Source organism: Syngnathus leptorhynchus, chromosome 22 (genome assembly GCF_054491065.1).
Source record: "Syngnathus leptorhynchus isolate UIUO chromosome 22, UIUO_Slep, whole genome shotgun sequence".
NCBI classification, from domain to species: Eukaryota; Metazoa; Chordata; class Actinopteri; order Syngnathiformes; family Syngnathidae; genus Syngnathus; species Syngnathus leptorhynchus.
Window position 1 is genome coordinate 6,893,115 of NC_141216.1, and position 19,432 is coordinate 6,912,546.

The 19,432-nt window shown below is 45.4% G+C and overlaps 2 protein-coding genes across 11 annotated transcripts in view; one reads left to right on the forward strand and one right to left on the reverse strand.

The window, feature by feature from the left end:
* fbxl15 (F-box and leucine-rich repeat protein 15) overlaps positions 1–15,763 on the reverse strand; it is an 80,480-nt gene extending 64,717 nt beyond the window's left edge. For 5 of the 10 annotated variants that reach the window (XM_085903206.1, XM_085903205.1, XM_085903204.1 and 2 more), the window contains exons 1-9: positions 15,303–15,763; positions 12,716–12,872; positions 12,035–12,537; positions 11,779–11,950; positions 10,326–10,543; positions 10,137–10,244; positions 9,967–10,052; positions 5,539–5,622; positions 553–702 (exon numbers count right to left, since the gene is read on the reverse strand). In XM_085903206.1, the coding sequence (XP_085759332.1) occupies positions 10,475–10,543; positions 11,779–11,950; positions 12,035–12,537; positions 12,716–12,872; positions 15,303–15,370 (969 nt within the window). In that variant the 5' untranslated portion in view covers positions 15,371–15,763 and the 3' untranslated portion in view covers positions 553–702; positions 5,539–5,622; positions 9,967–10,052; positions 10,137–10,244; positions 10,326–10,474. Of the gene's footprint in view, positions 1–552; positions 703–5,538; positions 5,623–9,966; positions 10,053–10,136; positions 10,245–10,325; positions 10,544–11,778; positions 11,951–12,034; positions 12,538–12,715; positions 12,873–12,959; positions 12,980–14,525; positions 15,283–15,302 lie in introns of those variants that run through there. The other 5 variants (XM_085903208.1, XM_085903209.1, XM_085903210.1 and 2 more) reach the window with 5 other exon arrangements.
* Positions 15,681–19,257, forward strand: tbx6 (T-box transcription factor 6). Its single transcript, XM_085903190.1, has 8 exons — positions 15,681–16,550; positions 16,727–16,943; positions 17,026–17,293; positions 17,386–17,529; positions 17,618–17,688; positions 17,774–17,832; positions 17,921–18,137; positions 18,211–19,257. Exons 1-8 carry the CDS (start codon positions 16,478–16,480, stop codon positions 19,100–19,102), a joined length of 1,941 nt encoding a protein of 646 aa, XP_085759316.1. The 5' UTR covers positions 15,681–16,477; the 3' UTR covers positions 19,103–19,257.
* The last annotated feature ends 175 nt before the right edge of the window (positions 19,258–19,432 follow it).

The following is a 19,432-nucleotide window of genomic DNA, read 5'->3' on the forward strand; positions in this document are numbered from 1 at the left end:
GATCCCAAAATCTCAACAAAGTGACGCTTCGAAACCTAGACTGTCGCCCTGTCGGAGCTGCCGTTCTTCCGTGTTCCGCCTCTTCCGGCGACCCCTCCGCCGCCCTTGTACCCCCTGGCGCCCCTGCGCTTAATCCCTCACTGCACTCGCTCAGTAACCCCAGCAGGTGCAGCGGGAATCCATAAACACAGCTGGTGCGCCTCAACGTCAAAACGAAAAGGAAAAAAAAGATTCACCTCGCTCTGGCCATTTTTAACCAAAAACATAACATGGGTCTTTATTTTTTGTATTCCTACACATAATTGTACCACTGGGTTGATGATGTTTCGCAAAAGTCCAGTCGGTGGCGATAATACGCATTGGTAACCTTATGACATCTTACAAAGAAGAACGTGTTTTTAGAAATAAATCCGATAAAGCTTTTTGCTATTTTAATATTTCGCCTGTCTTAAAAAATAATAATTGTGCTGTGCATCATCAAATCTTGCAACTAATAGAATAATTTTGTCTTAACAACTGCTCAATGTACTGTAGTTGTAACGTTGAGCTTACCTTTCCAAATCATTTTCTTAAGGTGAGCCGCTGATCCGCCGGCGTGTTTGCAATGTTCTCCGTGCCTTTGCATCGCGCCTCGTTAAAGCGTCGCGGCCCCGCGCCTGTCTGCCGCCGTTAGTCTTGATTGGCCGGGAAATTCACTGCCTCCTGTCCGTAATGAGAGTGGACAGAGGTTAGAACAGCTCAATAAAAGAGATAACCAGTCTTTGATCCAAACAGCCATGCAGAACATTCCCGCCGATAGCGGATCTGAAAACGTCCTGTCGGGAATTTGGGATTTTAAATTACGCCTGATTAACCTGACGCAGGCAGACTTTGGCTGACTTGGGCAGAAAAGAAACATGGCGTGGACAAAGCTTTGTATTTAAAAAAAAAAAAAAAGATAAATGCTAATATATAGCAAATGACGTAGCACGTATATTTTTAGTGTTGAGGGACTTTTTCACACTATGCACCTGTCATTCACTTCCACATGATGCCGTGCAGAAGTGCGACAACAGACTTTGCTGATCAAGACCAGTGAACAGATTCATGTCTGCAGATGTTTGCTTGCATGTCAAGAGGAAAAGTGCCGCTAGGAAACGGCGAGGCGTTTCAGCGTGTACATCCGAATGACGGCGCCATAACCGCTAATTTACGCGACAACTGCACAAATCTGTAGAATGGAGACGTTCCTCTTCTATTTTCAGTCGCCGTGTTTATGCCCTAAAACAAAAGCGTGATTAACACTTTTTTTTTTTTTTTCCCAAGACTGCGTTTACACAAGCCAACGCGCACCCAATTGGAGCAAGATTACAGTCGTGCTTGAATATTCCCGATAAGTTCAATTACACTCCCTGCAGAATTTATTTAGTCGAGCAAGCTAATGTTAATCAGCATTGTATTGGGGTTAATCTACCCGGTTATTACCAATTTGCTCGGCGCGACGGATGCGAGCGTGACGAAAAGAAAAAGGCGTAAAAAGGGGTAGCAATCATTTCCCCAATCATGAGCGCGATGGCTTATAGACACTAAATGTTTGAGAGCAAACCATTTTCTCTCCAGCTGGCCTCTTTATAGATCATGAAAATATACTACTTAAATCAAAGGGAGACCCGCAACGGCAGCCCGGCCCTGCTGTTCAATAATGACTTTTGTATTGGAGATCATCTCGCCAGGCTATCAATCATGTCGGGCATCCGCCACTCGGGGGGAGCTAAGAGAAAACACTGACATATAAACTACCTCCTCCTCTGTATTCTTCCCTAATACATACAAACGGCGGTGTCATACGAGCTTGATACTTTACACTAAAGGGAGTCAATACAGCAAATTGTTCCAAATTCACTGTCTGGCATTTTCGCACTCCCCGGTTCAGATGGAAACGTACAATTGACCCTCATGCGCCACGCCGGGAACGGCGCAACATTATAACCTGAGGCGACGTGTTGTGGTCCAAATGAGATAAGTTCATTTTCAGCCACCCGGCATTTGTCCCATCGGTCGGGAGGCCATAAAGCTGGAAAGGAGTGGCGGCGACAGCGGGGGTGGGGGGTGGAGGGGGGGTCGAGCTTCACACATGTGCTTGGCTGCCGCCCAAATGTCTGGCCCTGCCTTCTGTGCAGGCGCAGGCACGGAAAGCGGGAGGTTGACAATATTGAGGTACAAATTTCCTCTAATCGGCGTGATGGTCTACAGGCTCCGGAGGGAAGGCGAGCTGCTGCTGCTGCTGCTGCTGCTGCTGCTGCTGCTGCTGCTGCTGCTGCTGCTGCTGCTGCTGCTGCTGCTGCGCGGTGCCAACACACGGCAAGATGGATGCAATGTCAGCAGGTGGGACAGTGGGGAGGGCTGTTACGGGGGTACGGGCGACGTTTGGAAGGATTCAGGCCCTTTGGTGGACCGCTCATGTGTGCTCTCAGCAGGCCGGCGCTCTGCCCTGGAGAAGGATTCTGGGCAAATAAGGGCTGGCACGAGCAACTTTCACAACTTTCAAGACTCGTATTGGACAGAGATGAATTGCTAACTTTTGAGTATTAGCGGCGTAAATTTCTAGTTTCTGATGTATCATTTAAAACTTCTGTTAGACTGTAAAACCACAAATACACAGTATCATATTAGTAAGTGTAATTCAAGGCATGGGATGTACGCTAAAAATGTGCTACCCGCTTTATCAGACAACAATTTGAGTGCTAGCTAACAGTTTAACTCACCCTTCTTGGAAGTGGTGATGAAAAGATAATAAAATATGAATTTGTTCATGAGAGCAATTACTTTCACTTAATGCCCATTTTTCACGGAGGGATTACGGTCATGAGCGTAAAAGACCCTCCGACTCATCCGAGCGAGAGATGTACGCCGTTGCGGCGGCCTTGCGGCTAAACCAATTTAAACATTCATCACATACTTGCTGTCTTGCCGTGATCCTTTCATTACGCCGTCCCAAATTTGAGCCTAAGCTGGGACTCACGGGTCACGAGGAGATGCTAGGAGAACTCAAACTCAAAGCCGTCGATTTAAAGTTTCGAGACACTAGAAAGTCTTTTTTTTTTACATGAGAAGTTGCAACGACAACAATGGCGGCCATTGATAAGCTTGCAAGAAGAAGGCCGCAGTTTCCAAATTGATGATCTAAATAATTATAATTCTTAGAACACTTTTGGACAAAGAGTCTTGTTACCATGATGATGTGCTTCTCTTTTTTTTTTTAATTGTGGAAAGGCACACCACTTCAATCCATTCTAGGAAATTTTCCAGCTCCAAATCCGAGCTAAGCGTCTGAGTACACCCGGAGCCATTTTCCGTGCACTTTTGAAACGGGGCAGAACAACACCGAAGTTGACGTGTTAACACGGAAACGAAGCAAGCGGGGAGGACTTGTATGGTCTCAAATGAGCAGTCGGGGGCATTTGCAAGTAACTGGGGGGTGGATGAACAAGCCCCCCCCCCCCCCCCCCCTCCGCCTGAGAGGAAGAGGAGTAGAAGAAGGAGGGGCTGCTATATCCATAGCAACAGTCAAGTCCCCAGCTGTCATGTTTGGGGCTGAGATAGGTGCCGCGAGCCCAGGGACCACTTAACCTCGACTGCATTTCAACTCAGGAAGCAAAGATGCCGCACGGCGCCTCACTTAAAATGCAAACTTTACACCCCTCCCCGCACTTTTTGGGAATTAACCCAAAGAGCTGTGCAAAGAGGTCTAATTAACCATCAATGCTGTGGGATGTCATTGAAAGGAAATGAGGGGCGGAGGGGGGAGAAAAGAAAGTAGCGACGATAACATCAAGCTAAGCATATAAACACAATGGATCTCCGGTTTATCATCCCGTGTCCTTGAGAATGTTTGCTTGTTGACATTTATTGTCGCCAGGCTCTATTTTACAACATTAATTAATTCAAGATTTAAATCCATATTAAATCCATGATGCAGTCGGTAAAGCCCCCCCCCACTGTGTATCAAGCTGGCATGTCCAAATAAAAGCCTTCTTCGTAAACATTTCTATAAAACAGTGAAATAAAGTGCTTCAAATTGTCACGATACATTTTACAACTCTTTCGAACCAATTACAATTTACTTGACGCTGCGCGGATGATGTGCCGCCAAAGAGAGAAGTTTTATTGTAGAATTTAAAGAAAAGTTCATTTCCAAAGCGTGTAACACAGCCCACTAATTGGTGTGTTGGATTTGGACTCAGGTTTTTTGGAGTAGATATGATTTTTTTTTTTTTTTAAAGACTTCATGAACTCGCATGACACTTCCTGCAAACGGGATAAAAATCCACATTTCCATTCGTGGTCTACAGTGATGGCTTCCTCCGGCGGGGAGCCCATATTGCTCTCGGCAGGCCAGCCAAACTGGGAAACTGAAGCATTGTCCCCGCACGACGGTCCCCTTCTGGGCGTGAATGGCCGTCTAATCAAGCTCCCACTTTCACCGCAGCTGCTTTACAGCGAGCGGCAGTTCTGACCTCTGAGGACCCCCTCCCCGCTGCCTCCCTCCCTCTGGTCCTTTGGGACCCTTCAACAAGCTTTAGAGGCCAAATGAGGTGTAAGTCTATTAAAAGGGAGTTTGTGTGTAGATCACAGTCCCTCTGGGAGCGGCAGCTTTTTTGCCTTGTCATTCAGGTGCGGCTAATTTCCGTCTGCTCGCCGAGACCCCGCCCAGCGCCAAACCGGGGCCCGCTGCTAGAATTTTAAATGACGAGCATCTTTTCTCTCTTATCTTATCTCTCTTATCTCTCCCCGACCCCACTCCCCCACCCCTCCCCGGCTGGGGAGGTGGTTAGGTGACACCCATGCTGACGATGGCTATCTAGATTCTCGTGGACCAATTCACCATGAGGGAACTGCAGTGGAATACCCTCCTGGAGGACACTGCCAGGACAATCGAAGGCACCTCCGACAGCTCTTGGCTTTGGCCTGGGCATCCACTTTTTGGTTTCCATATGATGTATTTTATGTGCCCTCTTTGCATCCATTGCAGCCTGGTGATCCTGAAAGGGGGATCCTTCCATCTGTGGTCCCTTCTCAAGGTTTCTCATTTTTCCCCTTGTAGGGGTTTTTTGAGTTTTTCCTTGCCCTTTTGGGAGCCTAAGATCAGGGGATGCTTTGAGAATTATTGTCAATTGATTGTCTATGTGAAGCCCTTTGAGACTGCTTGTGATTTAGGGCTATACAAATAAACTTGACTTGACTTGACTTGACTTTTCGCGAAGGAGGAGGCAGGTGATTTATTATTAGACAGCGACGGTGACACGAATAGACGTGGTTTTAATGGCACGGATTCTCATTCCATTCCGTGATGCGGTGCCATGTGCACCGATTCATTTACGAGACTCGTAACTAGTGCAAATATCGCCGCGTGCAAATGAGTTGGGCGGCCGCTCCAAAGACTCCCTTTTAGGATCCATATTTAGGAGGAACATGAAGTTCTGAATGACAGCGGCACCTTGTCAGATTAGTTTTATTCATTCTGTGACCAAGTTTTTAAATCGACGCAGACAGACTTACCAGGACCTCCAACCCCAGCAAAGAAGAAGAGACCGGCTGGGTTCTCAACAGGTCTCGCATCAGGCCAAGAAAACGGTCTTCCAGCTATAATAGAAAGCAGATATGTTCACAGATTTTAAAGGCAAGCCCATCTGCCTGAATTTTAACAGTGTCACAAATAGCTAGCTAAATATTTTGCAGTTTACATCACATCTTGGTCCCTTGTCACAGTACGTCTACACAGCTTGGAGCATTCATGGTTTTGATATCTGGGGACTGCTATGATATGCCGTGATGTACGAGCTCCTTCTTTTTGGGCCGAGGAGCATCTTTTCCCGATCAAGCGGTGACAGAGTTTGTCAGGAGGGGAACGGGGTCAGCGGTGCAGCATTAACCTCGGGGAGGCCATCTCTGTGCTGTGCATTAGTCACACTGGGGATGGGGGGCCGGTGGGGGGGGAACGATGGGCCGCTTCGTAATAGATTATTGACTGGCGGGCAGCGGCCTGCGCCGCGCCATGTGGTCCTAAACCTGCACTGACCTCTTCATAGCCAATGCAGGGAAAGACCCACCTGCAGAAAAGTCAAGCCAAGGAGTGCTTTTTTTGTGTGGAGGCATTATCAGGTAGGATCAAAAAGAGCATATTCACGAATGGCTATAAAATGGCAGTCGCGGGCTCATCAAATGCAAAGTGCTGAGGGGGGGGAGGAAAAAAAAACACACACAAAAAAAAACCAATTGCTTCCACCAACTTAGACGAGCTAATTAAAAAGGCAGGCAATTTCTCTCCAACAGTCACACTCAGGATCTTTAATTGAAATCAAAATGAATGGCGCTCGGAAGGAAAACGGGGAGCGTGCTGGTGGAGGAGGGATGTGGTGCCATTTCACTGGTCTCACTGGAAAATGGCCTTTTATTATAATTTGATGTTTTGGCGCAAAAAAACAGAAGATGTGATGGGGATATGTCAATCTGACAAAAATCAGGGTTGGGTTTGTGCTTTGGTTTTAAGGTCACAGTCCGGTTCACATTGGGTACAGTTAGAGAACAAAATGTGTTTTTTTTTTCTATAAACAGGTGCACATTTAGAATCACGTTTCAAATCCTCACTATTTGGAAACAAAATGAAAACAAATACACTTGAAAGAAGGTATAAAAAAAAATGTGTTTTTCTGAAGAACAGAAGAGAAAGTGCCTTTTGTCCATTTTGCGTATTTCCCACTCATAACTAACATGCCAGTTCCATGTGTGCCTTCCCTTTGGCTCAGTAATTCATCTCCGAGCACTAATTTACCCCCCATCGTCAGCCCTGTATGGACGCGATGCTGAATTTCAAATGAGCCAATCTCTAAAAAAGTACCGTTGCTATTCTCGGACCTGTTTGTTTGCCTTCCGTCAACAATTAACCCTTAAGGCGAGTAATGTCCGTATGTCGTCTTTTGGAGAGCGTTTGCGGGAACGTCCTTGAGCGGGAAAGTCACGCTGTTTTGGGGTCAGTTTGTTTTCTCAGTGGCTCCATATTGATGTAATCATTTACATCAGGTTTTACTGTTACTGGTGAAAGGCTGACGGGATTTAGACAATTCAAACGGAGCTTCAAACGTTGAATTTGATAATCGATAACTGGATTCATTTTGACAGCTCGACAGATAAAACACAACAAAAACTAACCTCACCGTTCCAATACTTTTGAAGAGTTCCGTATTCCATATAAATAGTGTGTACATATTGGGCGAGGAAAAATGAACCTTGTGTTGACTCCGCCATTCAAGAACGACTTTAATGATCTTGATATACGCGCAGTGGTCTTCAAGACACGGGCGAACTTGTCAACGTGTGCACGCGCACACTCAAAAAAAGGGATTGGGAATACGAGGCTATCAGCCAGCCGTACGTGACATTGACTGGTGGAGGTCTTCACTGTTTAAGTGGGGGGGGGGGGCTGCCTGCTGAGGTTTCCCTCCTCCGCCAGCAGGCCTATAAGAGTGGTAAGTGGCAGTGATGAGACACTGTCCCCTGTGCCTCCTTCGGCTGCCGTTCCCTTTAAATTGAAACGGAGTCCAGCAAATAAATGCCACATTCTGAGCCAGGGGAAGGTTTGCCGAGAGGCGAGTACGACGCCTGAAAGTTGCATTTCATACAAGCACCCGTCGGGGAATTGTCTTTGACTCGCTCTGTTTTTTGTTGTTTATACGATGAAAGGAACAGGGCTGGGCGTTAATTTCGCTTTTTATGTCGCGTGGTAAGGCGAGCAGCTCCAGTCAAAAAGTATACCATTTCGCAACGTACTCTCTCTTCAGCATCTTCCGAGTATCAACACGCATTAGTTTTACTCCCCGCTCATTAGCTTTAAATGGCGTGTCTCTCTTTAAGATTAATTGAAGCCGGGATACGAGAAGATGGCTCCCAAGTGCATCCCGCTGTTTGTTATTCCCGTCTCCCTGGAAAAAAGTGGTAACAGTAAATTCTCCGAGTTGTTGTTGTTAAACTGGCGGAATTACCATATGTGTGCCATTTCCATAGAGTGACATCGCGCCCAACAACCCCCTCCTGGATCAAATGGGGACTATTGATCCTGCAGCACTCCATTTCAAGTTAATTGTGCTTGAAATGAGGTGCACATACTCAAGCATACCTGCGCCTGGAAGGTTTTATTTATTTATATTTGTCAGGGAACCCCCTGTGACAGATAAACAGAAAATATTCAATTCACTCAATTTTGATCAAGAAAAACCAGGGGCTGTTTAATTTAGATTGTAGCAACCTTTTAGAAAACCTTTAAAAATGCTGGGTTAAAAACCCAACAAACCAGAGTAGTAAAAAAAAAAAAAAAATACAGCTGGTTCATGAAGCAAATTTGAAGCTTCGTTTTACCAGCTCTACTTACAGAGCAAATTTAGAAGTGTTTTAGCGTTTCATTTCACAAAATTAAAAATTAACTGCAGTACGAGTATGTTCTCTAAAATGTAGTGTAAATAAAGTTTTATCTCAAAAATTATACCCAAATTCTCTCTGACGTCAAATAATTAAGCTACCCGCAAGCCCTAGCTTGCAAAACGATCTGTTTCGGAGGCGATTCTTTAATAATAGTATATATAAATAAGTGCAAACGCTGTAATGGACCGCATTAAAGTGGCGGGCACACACACGGAGGCAGGATTTAATTTGCATGCCAGATTAGCTTGCTCTTCTCAGGTCGGGCCGGTGCCCGAGGGCAGCCTGTTCATTAATAGCATCTAGTCTCTTTATATGCATTAAGTCAATTGAGCCCATACATAAACTGATTTCAGCAACGCTGTGTAAATGTTGAACTGCGCTCCCTTAAGTGCACCGCCGGTGTTATTTGTCGTGGTGGAGGAGCTCGTCTAAGCACCCCATAAATAAACACCGTATGATACGACGGGGGAGGGTTGTGTCTTTGTTTCTAATATTTATCAAATCCGATTGGCTGTTTCTCTGTGAAGACGCCATTTTGCTTCGGTTATCTATTTTTTTTTTCCCCAAACCTCCCTGACACTGCTCCATTTTACGACGACTCAACGGGTATGGTTATACGGTTAGCAAAAACAAAGCAAATATCTCAACGTGCAAGTTGATTTCAAGCCTTAAAAGTGTCCTATAGTGATTTGAGTGTACATCACTTTTTGTGAGGGCTTTCCAAAACACACAATTGAAGGAAAATTCAATCCCCGGTGGAGGATTTGCACACTTATATAATCCCCCAATTATATTTTGCTCTCTCGTGAAAGCTCAGTGGCCTCCCTTGTGTTTATATGACTCACAAATATCTAACGCTGAACTGTGTTGCACACCAGTGCGGCGGCCTCATGACTGCAGAAGAGGTACTTTTACTTTCTGCCCGACTGCATACGGCATAATGGGGGGTTTGGGGGTGGGTTGGCTTAACGCGGCGCACAAAGTCTTGACAAAGCCCCGGTGGCCTGCTGAGGAGACCGGGGTGCATCTGCGGAAACTCATTTTCAAGAGCACTCGGCATGCTTTTAAAGCTGTCTAATGGAAGCGCCCTGAAGCTTGCACCAAACTGAAGTAAAGCGCAATTTGGTAAGCAGAAGTTAGGAACAGGAACTTCAATAAATGATCATGCACCAAGTGTTGGTTAGCACAGCATCCATCACGAGGTTAATGACGTACCTAACCTGGCATTGCACACTCCAATTTAATAATAATAATAAATGGGATTCAGGTAGACCACACCTCCCCCAAAAAAACTGTGACAGCTCAGATCTTAGTAGTCTCCATCTAGAGGCCAATCAACAACATGTATTGATCATCTTTCAGCTCGGGGAAGGTGATTTAGGGACTCCGTTTGCAATACAACTTTTATACAGATTCAATTACAATCAGCTAGCTTGTGAACAATAACTAACTATGGACCACCCTGGCCACAAATTTTCTACTTGGCTTGACTTAGACTTCCCCATCACGTACCTGTGGGAGCTCCTGCAAAACAGCCGTGCCATGGAATACCGTTTCTTTTTTGATATCAAGAAATGGCTGAAGTAGAGCAGTTTAAGCTGTGAGAAAGAGGGAATAGAAATATGGTTTGTTTCTTGGAGGTCTTTTCATCTGAGTTGGGTCATTCTAGCATCACCACGTACCCGAGGCTTTCACCAAAGACTGTCGAATGAATTTGGGTTGAAGGTGAAACGTCTTCGAGAAGTCCAACTGACTTCTATTCAGTCGTACCACCTCAGATGGAAGAGAATCTAGACGGATGGTGCAGAAAGATGTAACGCACAGCCAACAGACGTCCATATCTCAAGTCCCGATGATCCACTCGGTCTTACCTGCTGTCCGATGTTGGTGAAGGGCTTTCAGGGGCTCGAAGCCGTGAATGGCGGTTGATCCGCTGAGGATATCAGCCGGCTGTTGAGGGAAGGCCACCGCTGGCATGAGCAGATGAGAGCGGGATTTTGCACTTCCACTTGGAATCTCCTCAAATCCAGAGGTGAGCAAGACCGCTCTGATTCAGGAAGCTCTTTCCCAGGAAGATCTTTAGCCGCCGCTACGATTCCATAAAGGAAAATGTGTTAGAAAGCCTGATGGGAAAGGTCGCAACCTCCCACCCGTGCGCTAAAGTCGCTCGCTTAATGAAGTAACCACAAATTGGGCCGAGAACTAATTTGGACTGGCATCTCCTGGACCTTCTTGGCCTGTGGAGATGTGTTTCATTTTGTCTTATCAGCGACTCCGTCGTGTGGATTTCCGCACGGACGCCTCCGTCTCCCTCCAGCGCCCCGTTAATGGAAACTTTGTTAATGTCATTAAGGCTCAAGTGGAAAGCCATTGTGTTGTCTTTTGTGCTTTTGGAGCTCAACGTTTCTTGGAGGTGCAGTATAAAATGGCAAATATTGCCTTTAGATTTTTCTTTATTGCCGCACAGTAAATTTTAAAAGTAAGGAGGAGCTACAATTAAAAAAAAAAAGCTTTGAGTGGGCTTATCTTGAAAGTGGATGATGAAAGCATTACAAGTACTGTGATTATGGTTCATCGCTGCCCTCTGCTGGTAACAGGACAACAATTCAAGTCGATGCTGAGTATTTAGTATGATTTGGTACAAAAACAAAGGTGGTTGAGTGTGTAGAATTTCATTTCATTTTTAATGCTGATGAATGTAATCTGAACTGTTTTCAACCCAACAAGAGGTGTAGAATTAAAAATAATAATAATAATATTAACGAATCATTTTCATTTCATTGTTTATCAAGAACATATGTGTATCAGTGCCTGTTACGTTTTGGAATCAGGAAGATTTTTTTCCCTCAACACATAAAAGCTTATCGAATGGGTTCTTCATCCATTTAGCTTAAACATTTTCTTGTATTTTTTGTGTGTACGTGTACAAAGGACTTATTCTTATATTGCATCCTTGATGTGTGTATTGAATATTTCTAAGCATTTCAGTGGTTGTCAATTATATCATGATTGTATTTATTCTTCTTATTTTTTTCCAAACACGCTGAATAGTGACAAAATCTAATTTTAAATAATATACATACAAATATATATTTATATATAATATACATACAAAACCTTTTGCACATTGGTTCTCAAGTGTGTGTCTTTAGACAATCAAAAATTAGAAGGAAGTCATTTGTTTAAAGGCACAAAAAGGTGAAATCAACTTTTACATGTTAACCAAACTATCGAATCAAACTGGTTTGTTTACGACAGTTTTTACACTTTTGGTGCCTTCAACTGTGAAAGAATGTGGACATTTTTGTGGATGTGGCTTTATACCTGAATATTGACATAAGGGCCAGAGTGCACAATGACCGAAAGGCTCCCAGGTGGTGGAGGAATGTCCACAAGTACGTTGCGCTTGCGTAGAGGCTCCAGGCTAGACTCGGTTACATGGCGGCAGTGTTTCACCTTCAAGGACTGCAGCTTGGGGCAGTATTCAGCAACTGTCCTGAGAAGGGCAGTATATGGACTTCCAGATTACCAGACTGCAACCAGTCAATCTATCAAATAAATCATTCAAAAATAATAATACCTGATTGCTTGGTCCCTAACCCGCAGGCAGCAACTCAGGTCCAGATGCTCGAGGCCCCTGCAGTTTTTGGCGACTTCCTCCACCGCCTCACCTGTGATGCTTTCATTGACCGCCAAAGACAGAAAGGCTAACCGCACACACTTCTTGGCCAGGTAGCAGATGGAGTCATCCTTCAGCCGGGAACAGCCGCTGAGGTCAAGCAAGCGCAACTCCCCGCAGTGGTCGGCCAGGCTGCGCAGGGACGGGCCATCCACGAATTCGCAGCGGGCCACGGCGAGATGCCGTAGGTGTAAGCAAGTCAAAGACAAGGCCCCCAGTGAGTGGCGGCTAAGGCCCACGCAGTCGCTCAAGTCCACGGTCAGCAGACGCCGATTCCGGCTGACCACGGGGAGCAGCTCTTCGTCCGTCAGCCAGGAGGAGCAGCTTTCAAGTGACAGCTTGAGGAGACCGGTGTTGTCCTTTACCAGAGAGTGAAAAGCCTCCTTTGGAACGCAAGGTCCAACCTTGCAAAAAATAATGGGTTCAGTTTGTAAAATAATATTTAATAAAGAACGGCTTATTATTCTTGTTTGTTTGGGGTTTTTTTTGTTTTTTTTTTACGTCATCTACAAAAACGTTTGTCCAGCCCTGTTGGACAGTCACATGAAAAAGAGAGAAAGGGGAAAAAATATGACTACTTACAAGCTCAAGACTCGTGCTTTTGGCAAAGAAGAGTCGAATGAGCGTTTGGAATTCCTTGCTCACTCTTTGCAAGGCCACAAGCTGTCTCAAAGGTAAATAGGATAAAATATGTGCAACCAGTACGTCCTCCCATGGTAACGACAAAAGGCGACACCTGCTGGAGACAAAGTTATTGAACTCCTTGCACTACAGAAAAAAAGAAATAATACTGCTCAATAGAGTTAAACAAAAACAAAACAAATACTTCATTACAGGTTACTTGTAGCTGGCGATTGAACTCCTTGCACTAGTCAAGTCAAGTCAAGTCAAGTTTATTTGTATAGCCCTAAATCACAAGCAGTCTCAAAGGGCTTCACATAGACAATCAATTGACAATTATTCTCAAAGCATCCCCTGATCTTGGGCTCCCAAAAGGGCAAGGAAAAACTCAAAAACCCCTACCAGGGGAAAAATGAGAAACCTTGAGAAGGGACCACAGATGGAAGGATCCCCCTTTCAGGATCACCAGGCTGCAATGGATGCAAAGAGGGTACATAAAATACATCATATGGAAATCAAAAAGTGGATGTCCAGGCCAAAGCGAAGAGCTGTCGGAGGTGCCTTCGATTGTCCTGGCAGTGTCCTCTAGGAGGGTATTCCGCTGCAGATCCCTCATGCTGAATTGGTCCACGAGAATCTAGATAGCCGTCGTCAGCTTGGGTGTCACCTAACCACCTCCCCAGCCGGGGAGGGGTGGGGGGAGTGGGGTCGGGGAGAGGGAGCAAAAACAAACTCCAGCCGAATCGGCTACTACAGGTTAATTAAAGGCCACATCATAAAAATACGTCTTTAAACGTGTCTTAAATATTTCTACTGAGGTAGCAGTTCTAATATCCATTGGCAGGGCATTCCAGAGCTCTGGAGCCCGAATAGAAAATGCTCTAGCCCCTGCAGACATTTTCTTGGCCCTCGGTGTCACTAAAAGACTAGCGTTTTGCGAACGAAGGTTACGAGACGGAACATAAGGAACAACTAAGTCGACGAGATATGAAGGCGCTAAGCCATGCAATGATTTATAGGTTAATAGAAGAACCTTGAAGTCACATCTTAAATGGACCGGGAGCCAGTGTAAATTGGCTAATATTGGGGTAATGTGATCAAATTTTCTTGTCCGTGAGAGCAGCCTTGCAGCAGCATTTTGTACTAACTGTAGACTTTTGATGCTGGACTTGGGAAGACCAGAGAATAATGCATTACAGTAGTCCAGGCGCGACGTGATAAATGCATGTATAATAATTTCGGCATCACCGGTCGAGAGGATTGGGCGAATCTTAGCAATATTACGAAGGTGAAAAAATGCTATTCTGGTTATATTCTTAATGTGCTTTTGAAAGGAGAGCGTTTGGTCAAATATTACCCCGAGATTAGTTAATCTCCAGAAAAATAGAACTAATACTGCTCAATACAGTGAAAGAAAAAACATATACTTCATTACAGGTACTTTGATGCTGTGATGAAGTTAGGTACCCGTGCTTTGCTTGAACATTTATTTGGTTTTCAACTTTTTTTATTCCCCACATTTAAAACCAGATATCTGTTAAAATGAGTACAGCAGTGTATAAGAGACTGTTTTTCATTTTTGTAGTTATTACTAAGAGCATTAGCGACGGTGCCTCTCCGTTTATCGATGTTTACAGCCAGGTGTCGTTAATTACGCCGTACTTTTGCAGTCTACAGAATTACACTCATTGCTTCAATGAAAACGATAAAGACGTGTATCAAATGTACGTGTTAAAATACTTGAAAAAGTGCAAATAATTTAGTCTCTTACGTTGTGTTTTCTACCTCGTCTTCCATTCCTGACAGAATGACATCTGTTTAAAATCACAGAATACGGACGAACACCTTGACCGTTTCCGCCAGTTTCTTCTTCGGTAGTTAGCGCATTAGCGCCATCTGCAGTTCGGCCCCCACCATTACCACGGGAGCCCTTTCGCTTTTCACTCTGACATTCATTTTTTTTTTTTTCGAACTATTCCACGTTTTCCATTGAAACAGCTCAAACATACTTTGATCAATTTTAAAAAGGTGAATTTATTTCCTGTACACTATTTCTATCAACAGCAGACGCGGGAAAACAAACATTTTTTCAATGTTATTCTATATTATTATTCCCACAACTTCATACAGTAAAAAAAACCTCAAGTGAATTGAAGGATCCATAATTCCACTAAATCATAGACCTGGTTGAAAAATCCATGATTGCACTAAATCATAGACCTGTGTTTTTAGTGTCATGACTTATTGACCTCATTAGTCAAAGAAAGATTTACTTCAAACTACTTAGCACTTGCATGTCAAAGAGCAGGATAGCGTTAATGCTTAATGCACTTAATGCCCTACTCACTACCCGACTTTTCTCCCAACGTAAGCAGCTTTAAAACAGCAACGCAAATTGCACCCACATTATTGGCCGTTACATGTACCCACCTGTTTGTAAAAGTATTAGTAGAAGACACTTACACTGTCACCTCCCCTCAAGCCTTTAAACAGACAAATGGACAGAGAAAACAACAACTACAACAATATTGACTCTCCTAGCGGTTACCTGACTCCAGTTGTCGCCGGTGCACACAGCAACACACTTTGCTGGATTGAACTCGTTCTTCTAAACATTTATCAAGTTCCATCCAATATTTGACAGGAAAATGATCCCTGCGAGCAGATGTCACTTTTCTAGTTTGAGAACAAGGTGTGGGGTATCTGTAGAAGAAGAAAAGGAGTAGGGGGAAAGGAAAAAAAACAAACATTGCAAGTTGAACTTAAACCTTCACAGCCAGCAGAATATACATACAAATATTTTCATGTTTATTTTTAGCAATAGAAGCAATTTAAGAAGAAATGGATTCCGTCATAAGGAACAAAACACACTTTTATGAGGTACGTTAGCAACATTGAAAACATTCCTTTATGAGGATGACAATAATTGGTATTGTGTGACACTTTCTAATGTTATACCGAACGGATATAAAAAGTTCACACACACACGTGTGTTCAAATGCCACATTTTTGTGGTTTAAAAAAAAACCCGAATTGTTACTAGTAATTCAAACATCGGCCATCAACATTTCAACGCTGACCAAATTGCAGCCAGCTGCCCAATTGGCTTCCTCTCCTACTAAGAGCCAAAGACTCCCTACCGAGGACACGCAGCTGAGAGGAAGAACCGTGTCATCGAGCCATCAGTGAGCTGCAGGGGATCTGCTTGTAAACGAGGTTTTCCTCTTTGTCATCTGTCCTGTCTCTTCAAAACTGGACCGCAACATATGACAAGTTATATTGTATTTCCCAAATGCGGTTTGGCCAAAGGAGGTTTTCTCAAAGATATTTAGCATTAGCTTGCCGTACCATGAACAAATAAAAGTTTTATGTCACAAAGAACTCCACCCCAAATTTGAATTTGCAAATACAATGCTTGATATTTGATATTTATTGATCTGGAATGACGAGAGGCCTTTGTGATTACAAGGCTCAAAGGTCAATTAATTCAAATGAATAGAGGCAGTTAGAATGTGGGGTGTCGACGAGCTCGGTGTGAAAATGTGACCATTTGGCCTCAGAGTGTTAGCAACCACACACCTATATAACAGAGCGCAATCACACCCAAGGCATTTGCTGAAAGCCTGGCCGTCACGCAAACTGGAGCAGAAGCAAAAAGGAAAAAAAATAAAGAAGAGCAGTGGGGAGAAGTGCTGCTGCTACTTTGGCTCAGTTGAAGAGCACATGATGCTTGGAGTGGACGTGTACCCCGGTTTAGCTTTGGGCCCTCAGAGGATTGGAGACCGCTTCTATAGAGGTGAGAGGCTCATTCAAACCCACATGACTCAGTTTTGTGTCTTGAGTACTTCTTCATCTTCAAACCAACTTTAAATTGCACAAGCAGCCAGTAGAGGGAGCCAGAATAAAGTGATGTGCTCCCTCTTTCACATTCCAGTTGGGCTCATTCCCAATGTTTCTCTGTATTTGCCAAAGATCGGAAGCCCGCCGCCCACATGCCATTGTTCCCGTCCACGTGTGATCGGGTGGCCAAAGCCCCGCCGCCCGCGAGGCTTTTGGCACCCCCGCCCGTCCTCCACGAGGCGACGGCCCAAACGCAAAAAGACGAGGTGAAGATGGACCTGGAGAACTCGTCCCTGTGGAAGCAGTTCAGCTCAGTGGGAACGGAGATGATCATCACCAAAAAGGGAAGGTGAGTGGCGGAAAGATGTCAACTTATTTGAATTGAATGGTAATTCAACTTTGACCTAACCTCCATCTTCCCTTCATCCAAGACGAATGTTTCCGGGTATGAAGTTGAAAGTGTCGGGCCTGAACCCATCTCTACGCTACATCCTCCTCCTGGACATCATCCCAATGGACAACTCCCGCTATCGCTTCCAAGGAGGTGGATGGCAGGCGGTGGGCGGGGCCGAAGACAGGCTGCCGGACCGCGTGTTCATCCACCCGGATTCCCCCGCCACTGGAGCTCACTGGCAGAGCCGCAGCGTTTCCTTTCACTATGCCAAGCTCACCAACAACACACTGGACACGCATGGACATGTAAGGAGAGCAAAACTGTCCAGGATTTACAGAGTTCTTTTTTTATGCTATGAAACATGATCTCAAAGATTTTTAACCGTCCTTTTTTCCAGATCATCCTCCACTCACTTCATCGCTACCAGCCGAGAGTGCACGTGATCGAGGCCCGGGACATGCTGAGTTGGGGCGGAGGGCAGCACTCCTTTGTCTTCCCTGAGACCCAGTTTATCACAGTCACTGCCTACCAGAACAGCAAGGTACGTTCACACCACCTCGTCGACGCTAACCTTTTTTGCTAACTGTTGTTTACGTCTTCATATTTTTTGGGTGGGGGGGGGATTGCAGATTACAGAGCTGAAGATCAGCTCCAACCCTTTTGCCAAAGGATTCCGGGAGGAAGGGATGAATAGCAAAAAGTAATTCACGATAAAGACACGCTTGATTCTTGTCCGCACACACGTTCTGTTTCGAATTTTTGTCTCTTTTTTTTTTTTTTTCTAGACAAAGAGATGCAAGACAGAAGCGGAAATTAGCAGACGTGTCGGAATGTGTGCCTATAGGTCAGTTGGCAGACTCAAACCTTTTGGGTCCAGGGACCCCCTTTAACACCTACTGCCGTATATCAAGCATGCCTCCTAACCTCCACAGGGAACTGCGATCCACGTGACTCCACTCAGCACCATCCCAACATAACCGGAGCAGACCTGCAGGCCCTCGCGTTGGCCTCTCTGCCCCGAATGTCCGCCGACCCCTCGCGTGGGTTCCAGGACACCCTCGTCCCGGAACAGCCTCTGGACCTCGCCGAGGCCTTCATGGCCTCCCAGATTCCAGACATAAGCGAGGTCACAAATACTATAATTGAAAGGTAAGTACAAGCAGCAAATATTAGAATTGAAGTTGCATCAGCATGTAACCGGTCATGTCTGCTCCCCTCGTAGTTCTGACTCCCTGAGCGAGGCAGGCTTCACCACATCCTTCCAGGCAACCGGCTCGCCTACCTTCGTTCCTCTCCCTCAGCCCTCCCCCTTCCCGTCCGACCCATCCGAACCTCCCGGTGACTACCCCACCGTCCTCTCCTCCTCCACCACCTCGCCATCTTTGCAGCAGACAGCCTTCACCTTCCCCACCCCACCGTCATCTTCCTCTTCACCCTCCTATCACACGCAAACCAACCCGGAACTCGACACCTCTTTTCCTCCGTGTCAGTCTCAGGAGCAAATGTCCCTACTCGTGCAACAAGATGACAACATTTCCAGTGGCCGCAATTCACCCGCTAAGCAAACTTCGGAAGCCTTCATTTATCCGACTAATCTCACTTCAATCCCTGAGCCCCCTCTGGGTGCCCCCCCAGCGCCCTTTGCTTTTCCAGCGCCCATGCAGAACCTGTCCTTCCCAAGCCAGGCTCTTCACCTCTCCAATCTGACCCAGCAAAATCAATCCCCGAGTTTTTCGACCCCCTTCCCCCACCACTCCTCTTCCTCCCTACCTTTCCAAACCTCCTCTTGCTTCCCTTCCACACCTCACCCTCAAAACAACATGGCCCCCTCGTACCCATCGGTGGAGCTGGGCGGAATCCCCCAGTTCCCCCCTGCCGGCTCCTACCGCTCGGACGTGATGCTGCACCACCCCTCCCTGCTCCCGCAGCGGGAGCCACCCCTCGTCATCCCTCCCGCTACCCCAACCATCTACCCACCCTTTACCTCCTACCCGCTGCGGCTCCACCAAGACCCTCACCCATCTCTCGGCATCCCCCTCCGGCCACTATATAGACATCAGCATCCCCACACCCAAGGGTCCTTCCTGGATGTGAACACCGGGGCTGTGTTCTAAAACAAAAAGGACATTTTGATGGTGAATTGTTTTTGGCTTGATGGCTCTTTTAGGCATAATAATAATGTAATAGATTTGATGCATTGTGACATAGAAAAATGATTTGTAAATAGTACTTTGGATGAAATAGCCATTGCAGAACATGGAATTAAAAATATGAGTCACATCTTTTTTTCTTTCTTGGTATGACTGCACAGTAAAAAGGCACATTACATTAGCTAGCTAGCAAGCTAACAATACAGATGGCTACATGAATCGATAGATGCATCGACTCGCCAACATTTTAGGCCACTTGAATAAGAAACACCAAACTGTCATTGCAGCGTCTAT

Coding starts and splice junctions, on each gene's coding strand:
- tbx6 (XM_085903190.1), top strand. CDS start 16,478: ATGATGCTTGGAGTGGACGTGTACCCCGGTTTAGCTTTGGGCCCTCAG. Junction 17,689..17,773: donor GAAGGGATGAATAGCAAAAA/GTAATTCACGAT, acceptor TTTTTTTTCTAG/ACAAAGAGATGCAAGACAGA. Junction 18,138..18,210: donor ACAAATACTATAATTGAAAG/GTAAGTACAAGC, acceptor CTCCCCTCGTAG/TTCTGACTCCCTGAGCGAGG.